The sequence below is a fragment of the Epinephelus lanceolatus genome, chromosome 18 (genome assembly GCF_041903045.1).
Source record: "Epinephelus lanceolatus isolate andai-2023 chromosome 18, ASM4190304v1, whole genome shotgun sequence".
Classification (NCBI taxonomy): domain Eukaryota; kingdom Metazoa; phylum Chordata; class Actinopteri; order Perciformes; family Serranidae; genus Epinephelus; species Epinephelus lanceolatus.
This window is the reverse complement of record NC_135751.1, coordinates 3289392-3298980: the sequence shown is the minus strand read 5'-3', so window position 1 is coordinate 3298980 and position 9589 is coordinate 3289392. Positions and strand designations below refer to the sequence as shown.

The 9589-nt window shown below is 41.7% G+C and overlaps 1 protein-coding gene across 6 annotated transcripts in view; it reads right to left on the bottom strand.

Moving 5' to 3' along the window:
- Positions 1-3925: 3925 nt before the first annotated feature.
- The window catches only part of LOC117268513 (uncharacterized), a 51336-nt gene continuing 45672 nt past the window's right edge, over positions 3926-9589 (bottom strand). For all 6 annotated transcript variants that reach the window (XM_033645049.2, XM_033645047.2, XM_033645048.2 and 3 more), the window contains one exon: positions 3926-6005. In XM_033645049.2, the coding sequence (XP_033500940.1) occupies positions 5838-6005 (168 nt within the window). In that variant the 3' untranslated portion in view covers positions 3926-5837. The remainder of the gene's footprint in view (positions 6006-9589) is intronic.

Sequence of the window (9589 nt, the reverse complement as noted above, 5' to 3'; positions counted from 1 at the left end):
AGTGTTTTTTTTGTTTGTTTGTTTGTTTTTTGCCTTCTAATGTTGGTTTGTACATTTGGAGGAGCTGATCTCCTCGTGCAGCCTGGATCTCAGTCACACTGTATGTTTTCATAACGGTCGCGCAGGATTGAATATTTTTCAATTTAAAACACACACACACACACACACACACACACACACACTGTCGCGTGGAGTTAAAACATTTGTGAATCGGACTCATCGACCACGAGCTCACTCGATCAGCGACACGAACCTCACTAAAGCAGAAGATTTTGTCCACTTGGTCAGAAGGTCAGACAAAAAATAGCATCAAGTAGCATAAGACAAAAGATGTCAGTTGACTTCGTCCACTGATGGTAGGCTACTTGTAAATCTACTTTGGAGAAATTGATTTGATAAAAAAAAATCTTATTTCACAACGTTTCACTTTGCATAGACAGGCTACTTTATTATTTTTATTAGTTCACTAATTATCGAAATCTCACTTTTTCAACAGCTATTGACTTTTGTTAGTGATGTCTTAAATGACATTAGCTGCTTATTCTGGTTGCGGTTGGAGGCTGTGAAGTAAAAATAGCCTGCAGTTAATTCAGCCGGTGCCTCAGTCTCTCCCGGTCCGGGTAACTACCGCCACCAACCGGCCGAGACGGGCCACTACTCCCGGGCCTGTGTTCGGTATGGGAGGGACGCCTGGGCCTTAAACTGGGAGGCCTGCTGAGACGCAACAAGTGCTAATTGTGATAAAATAGTCTCGTTTACATTCAAGTAAATGTCTTCAAAATACATTTTTATTTATGCGTTCACTGGTAGCCTAATATGCTTGTGACATAACTTAATTTTGAAACGATCATCGTCAGCTTTTATTTCTTTCCTCCGTAAAACTGCCAAGGCCAACATTATATTATCGAAATTAATATGACCCAAAAACCTTCGTTTATCCATAGCCTATATAAAATTAAATCAAATCAAAATTAGGCCTACATGGATTCAATTGTTGATCAACAAAGTGTGATCCTGTTGGGACTAAAATAACGGTTGGCCTGCTCCCATGCACGGACACAGTTGTTACTACTTAACGCACTCAGAGTGGACGTTATTACCGTCACACATAACTGACTGCGTGTTGGCCGCCGGTGTGTACAGAAACAAGCTGCCAGTTTGGAGGCACGGGGGCTGGACCCGCAGAGGCCCTGACAAGCCCGGCCATCGAAGAGGCAAATTATTTTCTATGAATAACCAGCGTCGGCACCGAAAAGACGCTTCGAGCACTGACGAGCGAATATTAATTCGCTGATATCCGCATCCGAGTCTCGCGTGGTGGATTACTTCAGAGCCGTTAATCGTTCCGAAAAAGGCGCGTGGGTCGGCCCGTTCATTTCTTAAAGAGTTAAATTATAGTACGCGTTCCCGCCGCGAACAAGCAGTTGACGAAATGTGTTAAAATTGTAGTATGAAATGGACTACAACTGTTGACTTAAGGGTGACACGGGATAAAAACCTTTGTCATGTGATTTAATGATAATGTAATGTCGTAGTAATATTAATAATAATTAATGGCATTTAACATTTTGATCCAGTCCCATAGTATCTTTTTTAAACTTAAGAAAAAAGCTAGAAAGAAGTGAAACATTGTGAGGCTGATTATGGAAGTAGGATCACATGAAATCATATCATGAGGGCTCAGTTCACCTCATAAACACAAGACCAGTTCCACTATCCCATCAGATCATGTAATGTAGCCTAACCCAGGAAAAATTCCTTTCAACCAGATGTGGATCACAATTATAGCAGTCAATGTGAAACATTGTTGGAAACGTTTGTCGATCAGATGAGGATACCATCAAGACGCATGACAGGCGTCTAACATCATCAGACCGGCAGCGCCTTCACTGGATGCGCAGAAATAGCCTACGCGTTTTAATGTTCATGACTAAAGTTTAAAGTTGTAATGTATCTGTAATGGTTAGTACATTAGATAAAAGAAATACATCAGTCTGTCCTCTGTTATCAAAAACTCACCATGGGACTCAATAGTGCTCGAATCTGAAGTAAAGTTAAAAAAAAATCCAATGACATCTTAGCAGGTTTATCAGAAGGACTGTGGGATTCTGAAATGTGCTCGGAGCTCCAACAAAATCATGTTAAGTCATGTTTCAATCTGAACCCAGAGGTAAAATATTCAGGAGAGTAAGAGAAAAATGTTTCTCATGAGAAAAATAGTCTGTTGACATATGGTATAAAGCAAAACTATGAACTTATTGTCTCATAAAAAATAGCTACAGTGTGGAACATTACGTGAAGTATAGGCAAAAGGAAAAGATCTCTGTGCACAGTGGCACTCAGGAACGTTACCATTAGAGACTGTAAGGTTTAACACTAACCCAGAGAAGGACACATTTTGTTCGTTGTGTAATTTTGGTGAAGTTGAGAATGAGGATACTTTCTTGTTTTACTGTCTTGTGGCTTATATGAAGACATAAGGGTTGTACTTTTGTGTCAAATGACCTCAATTTATGTTGATTTATTTTGGTTGGATGATCATGAAAATTTTCAGTTTTGTTTCATCTTTTTTTGTGGCAGAATTTCTTTTGGGGATAGAAGGCACAGTATTTGACATAGTGGTGGTTGACAAGGAGCAGAAGAGGACAGTTGTGGTAGATGTGTCAATCCCTGCTGACAGTAACATCAGCAAAAAAGAGCATGAAAAGACTGAGAAGTACCAAGGGCTGAAGGACCAACTGGAACACATATGGATACTGTTAATTTATTGTTTTTTTCCCCATTGAAGGATTTTTTTGGGGGAGTTTTTCCTTATCCGTTGCGAGGGTCCTAAGGACAGAGGGATGTCGTATGCTGTAAAGCCCTGTGAGGCAAATTGTGATTTGTGATATTGGGCTTTATAAATAAAATTTATTGATTGATTGAATTGAATTGATATGGAAGGTGATGCCCGAAGTGGTGCCCCTGGGTGCATTGGGGGTTGTGACCCCCAAACTAGGAGAGTGGTTCCAGCAAATTACAGGTACAACATCTGAGGTCTTTGTCCAGAAGAGTTCAGTCCCAGGAACAGCTAAGATACTGTGCATAGCCCTCAAACTCCCAGGCTTCTGGTAGAGGACCCGAGCTATATTTACATACACCTGCAACTCTACCTGAATAGCCATTGTCATATCAAATTCCATTAAGGAATCAGGAGTCAAATTGCACAGTGAGGGTTTTTGTTTCCACAACTTTATGCAAAGACTTCACATGTGTGTGTCCTGATGATTGGCTGTACTTTGAATGGACAGGTGTTACTTGATTGAATGGGTAATGTGCTCATTGTTTGCCTGTCTTTTATCATCAACAGTAAAATGTATTAAGTGTGCCTATGTGGGTTTGATCCTTCATCAGAAGAACATAGAGAATCATCAGTGGTATAAAGTCCAAATGGTTTTAATATTCTCTATTTCTAATCAATTTAAAATGATAGAAATAGACAGAAGTCATGTTGCCCCCCTGTGGCTATTTTCAAACTGTTTACCACTGGGATATGAACATAAAACAATGCTACATCAGGTTGGGACTGCAAAAATGGTCTGTCTGGTTGTCTGGCAAGGTCCACTTACTTGTTTATTTAGGAGCATTTGCCCATATCACAGTGTTCATTATCAGATGAAGTTTGGTCAACTGTTATTTAACTATAAGTGTCCCACTGTACATTATTCAGAGCACTTTTAGGACACATTTGCTCACGAGCATGAGTTCATTCTTGACCTTGGAACAAGTTGTTTAGCTTCAGAGAAATCCTATTTACCTGTAAAATATCTTTGTGCATCTTTTCAGTTCTTAGGGGGGAAAAAAATCAAACAAGGATTATCATTAAAAAAAAGACTACAGGCTCAAAACAATCATCTTGACATATACATAAGAAGAGCAGCACTGATGGTGATAATAATAAAACATTTTATTTGTATAGCACTTTTCTAAATACTCAAAGACACTTTACAAGGAGAGAGAAAGCAACAATGAAAACATGTCATGAATAAAAATAGAAACAACTTTAAAAAGAGAAAAATACAATGTCAGTAGAACTGTGGGTATTTCAATGAACACCAAGTTAGCAAGATACTGTAACAGAACATATTGGAACCGTGATTAAACTATTATTCAAATTGAGGTTTACAAAATTCACTTGGTCTTTTTTGTTTATCTGGGGTTATCTGGTGAATAGTGATTGGCTCCTTATTGAAACACCCTGCAGGTAGGTGTTAACTAAATCCATCCTGCGAGCAGTGAGACGGAGCCATGACATTTTCTGAAGGAAAAGCAACACTGAAGGGAGTGTGCACATGGGAGAAGTTTGCCTTAAGACTATAAGTTAAACCATGATCTTTTTCTTAAATCTAACCAAGAACAGGCTTTCTGGCAGAAAGCCCTGAAGGCAAACTTCTCCCAATAGCAGGGCGTGCTGGAGCTGTGGTGGGGGTGGAGGTGTCCAGAGCTGCACATGTACTGTACTTTGGCCACTGTAGCTTCCAGCCATGATATGGGCTCAAACCGGCCCAATACTGCTGATAAGTCACTGTTGATCATGTGAGTGAGTAATGATGAGGGGTTGATGTAAGGCAATATTACATCTTCACAGCCAACACAGCTCTTGATAAAGGGTGGGGGTGGGTGGCAGAGACAGTAAGAATTATACAGCACTTTTCTTAAAGTGCTTTAAAGTGAAAGGAACAAAAATGTTACCAGTGAGTTTGGAACAAAAGAGACAGAGACTTGTACTGTTATCTTATAGATTTGATTCCCAGCCAAGAGATTATTGAAACTACAGTAACAACAAGCCACCAGTCAGATGCAAGTTTAGAAAAAAAGTGAGCTTTCAGTTGTGTGTTAAAGAAGGTAACCACTCCAAACTGTCAATGTCTGTGGTGGTGGCTGCTGGTAACATTGAGGTCCTTACCAACAGCAGGGTTCCCGTCTTCTCAACACAGAGAAGCCAAACTGGCGGGTACATGTCAACATGTTGTGCAGAACAACAGTCAGCTGGGCTGCATACGTTGTGTTCCTTGCTGATGATGCTTGGAGTTGAGAGGTGTGGGTACTGTGACATCAGGGACAATGAAAAACGGCTTTCAGAAATAGTCATGACACCTCCTAACACACACTATACACAAACTTCATTCTGGAGCACGTTGAAGGGGTACGTTTTAAAAAAAAAAAAAAAAAAAAAAAAAAAGACGACGAAGAAGAAGAAAAAGAAAGTATCCCCTTCTCCTTTCAGAGGCCTCATTTCACTAAAAAGTTGGGCCTTATGTTCAAGAACATATCAGACTGAAGGGTGAATTCTGTCACATTTACTTTGACAATGCAGCTTCCTGGCATCCCTCGTTGTTCAAAGTCTGGAACATACTCTTGATAAAAACAGCCTTCTGTTTCATTCAACATATAGATAAAGGGCGGGGCAGAGAGAGACACACTATTTATAATGGGAAGGATAGATATTTTCATAATTAGAGTGGAAGAGGAGGATGGGCAGATAAATTCTTGGTGAGAGGACAGATCAGGGGGCAGACATTTTAACTTATATCCAGTACATGGCATACATCATACATGAGGGTCAAGGCAACACATTTTTTTTAAAACTAACTACTCAGTTATCAATCTCAGCTAGTTCTCAATGGTGCCCATCCCTGTTCCCAAACACAACGTTCCAGAGGAGGGTAAGAGGTTGGAGGGGCGTCCAAAGTCCTCCCTCCTTGATGCTGGGTCCGAAAGGGGTGGGGAGATGAGGAGGGTGTGTGGGGGTGGTGCTGGACGTGACGTGAAGGGGGGGCGGCTGGTTCCCAGGGGTCTCATTGATTGTAGAGAGAGCGCTGCTCCCAGGGCATGGCCTGGATGGTGCGTGGCACTGGGGAAGGCTTGAGCGTGGGTGCTCCATTCGGATGGAGAGAGTGGCCGATGGGGTTGATGGTGGTGAGGGGCCGCTGGGGGGCCAGGGAGAAAGTGTCCTGGTGCTTTGGCTGTAGGGGGAAGTGGGGGAGAGACAAGGGAAAAGAGCCAGAGAGAGCGAGAATCGGAGTGAGACAGAGAGAAGAAAAGCACAGTTTGAGAAAAAGCAGAAGGAAGGGAGAGAAAGGGTGGTGAAAAGAGAATGAAGAAAAGAGTAAAACATCAATGTCAGCCTTACATCACATTAGTAACACTGCATGGCACTGGTGAAGTTCAGATGGATGAGGAGTTTGCAAAATGGCTATATAGGTTGACTATGCAGAAAGCAACAATGAAGCCATAGTTAGAGTTGCGCGCAGACAGTCTAAGTAGAGCTGCACACATCTGAGCAGTATGTTATTTTTATTTTCTGTGCCTCAAATGTTTCACTGAGGGTTTCCCTGGATGTCTGCAGGTTTTCTCATGTAATAAAAATGATAAGGATACAGTAACTGTTATCGAACCGTGTTCCGATATTAAGTGAGGTAGTAAGGTGCTCAGGGTAAATGACGTGTTTAAATGATAAATGGTGTTTTGGTAATTGCTCTTTCCATTCATTATGCAATGTGACCACAACAGAGTGAGATGCAGCAAGAAACATGCAGTGAGATGATCAGACAGGTTTGTGGTGCTACTGTATGGCAGTATCATTGCAGATAGGAAAGATGGCTTAATGAAAGGATGACCAAAGTCGCCCCAGTTGCCAGTACAAGATGTTGTCAATGTACATTTCTGCAAACCACAAATACATTACATCTGCATGTTACATACGAATCATATCAATGTTTCTAAAGTGACCTTCCTCATCAGGAGGTGGAGGGGATGGTGACACCTAGGCTTGGCGCCAAGCTGCAGACCACAGACTACTGTTCAAGACCGGCAAACAACAAAACTGCTTGTGTTTTACCTGTCGCTGTTTTTCCCTAGTGTGGTTGTTTTTTACTGAGACACCACTGCCTTATCAGCAGTAATGCCAGAAAAAAATGTGTATTTTAGCCAAACATGATTTTCCTAACCATAACCAAGAAGTTTTTCTGCCTAAACCTACCCACACCTTAACAACAGAATAATTGAAACGCAAAGAAATGCGAAGTTTCAAGTACTAAAAGTAACATACAAATGTAACAAATCCATGATTTGCAGAAACGTACAATGCCAATATTTTCTGTGGTGATTGCGTTGCAAAACAGAATTGTCCTTTGAGATCTGTGTAAGACTCAAATTTCATTTGAACTGGCTAATTTAGGACTGGGTGATAAAACAATTTTGATGGGGCAAGGCTATACAATTTATGTAAGTAACAATGATAAACTTTGGAAATTTTTCCTCAATATAAAGAGATACAACAGCCTATCACACAGCAATAATAAATTAAAAAAAAAAAAAAACACATGACCACAGCCAGTCTGCTGCCTGTTTGCAGGAAGTTGGGGCTGAGCTCCACACACAGAGTGGACAGCAGCATAACTTCAAAGTAGAGCCCACAGCAGAGAGAATTAAACAGACTCTTGGATATATTTTACTAGGGGCTTTGTGATAAAATATATTGAATAACATCTAAATGTAAACATTCACCTTTGCAAACATGCTTTATCTGCTTGTCTTACAGCATATTTAAGTAATGGTGTAGTTGCTGGGATGGGTCCTTTTCAGGTAAGGGAACTGATAGTCATCCAGATTTCCTAGAACCATAGTAACATCCATAACTCTCAGTTTGTTGCATTTTTCCGTCTGGGTTGGCACTGACTGACAACATGTTTTCCAGACTGTTTTATCAATGCGTCCTCACATTTTAGATTTCCAAACCACTTCACAACTGACGAGGTGTAAGCCATTTTGTCAACAATTTCCGCAGCCCTGGAGGATGACGCAAGTTCACGTCCAGCACTTTAGCACAACAAGCTGTGTCAAACAAACCAAGTGTGGATTAAGAGGAAGCAGAAAGTTACTGTGGACAGAATGGCCAAAATGCCACACTTCTGCATGTGTGTTCAGCTTGTTTAGCATGTGTTACATAGATTGATCATACGGTCAAATATATCCTAGACTCTGTTTCATTCCCTCTGCTGTGGGCTCTTCTCCGAAGTTATGCTGCTGTCCACTCTGTGTGTGGAACTCAGCCCCACCCTCCTGCAAACAGGCAGCAACACAGAGCAGAGGTAAAGAAGAGAGGCACCTGACTGACTGACTGACTGACTGACTGCTGTTGCATTTATTTCTGATGTGTAATAGGCTAGATCATTTCATATCAAGTAAAAAATGTCCAAAGTTTATCATCATTACTGACATATACTTTATTGCAAGCCGTAGGGCAGCAGTGGCTCAGTCCATAGGGATGCCTGTTCGAATCCCCGTCCGGACCAAAATATGGAGCGTGGATTGGTGGCTGGAGAGGTGCCAGTTCACCTCCTGGGCACTGCCGAGGTGCCCTTGAGCAAGGCACCGAACCCCCCAACCGCTTGGGGCACCTCACCAAGGGCAGCCCCTTCACTCTGACATCTCTCCACTTTGTGCATGTATAGGTCCTGTTTGTGCATGTGCGTGTCTTTCGGACCTGTGTGTAATTGACAAGCAAGAGTGAAAACATTGAATTTCCCCTCAGGGGGATTAATAAAGTAAATAAACTGAACTTATCGAGATCATTTCATCGCTCAGCCCTACTTGGGCAGTACACGACTGCTTGTGTAAATCATTTTTCAGTCTCTTATGTGGTAGCTAGACTGTCAGCCAACACCTAAATACTGACAGACCTACAGTTGCAATCAAATTTATTCAACCCCCATTGCATATTAGGCATATTGGCAAAATATACAATTTCTCAGCTGTTTGCAATAAACAAATTACACAAGAACTGTTTAAGTAGTTCAATGAAACTAATATTACAAGGGTTTTGATCGAAATTCAACACAAAATGCTACTTTTAATGACTACTGCAGTCTCAAAATTATTCAACCCCTTCATGACAAGCATCTTCAGTACTTAGTAAAGCACCCTTTTGCTGTTATGACCTGCTGCAAACGTGATGCATAGCCAGACACCAGCTTCAGACAGCGTTCCTGAGGAATCTTAGCCCATTCCTCATGGGCAATGGCCTCCAGTTCAGTAATATTCTTGGGTGTGCGTTTTGCAACCGCCTTCTTCAAATCCCACCAGAGATTTTCTATGGGGTTCAAGTCAGGCGACTGTGACGGCCACTCTAGAATCTTCCATTTCTTCTTCTGAAACCAAGCCTTGGTGGACTTTGAGATATGCCTGGGATCATTGTCCTGTTGGAAGGTCCAGTGACGCCCAAGCTTCAGCTTCCTCACAGACGGCACAACGTTTTTACCTAAGATTTCCTGATACTTGACTGAATCCATCGTGCCCTCCACACGCTGCAGGTTTCCAGTGCCAGAGGCAGCAAAGCCCCAGAGCATCACTGAGCCACCGCCATGCTTCACTATAGGCAGGGTGTTCTTTTCAGCATATGCTTCATTCTTCTTCCTCCAGACATACCGCTGTTCCATAGGCCCGAAAAGTTCCAGTTTTGTTTCATCACTCCACAGAACAGAATTCCAAAACTTCTGTGTCTTATTTATATGGTTTTGAGCATATTGGAGCCGACTTTTCTTGTGCT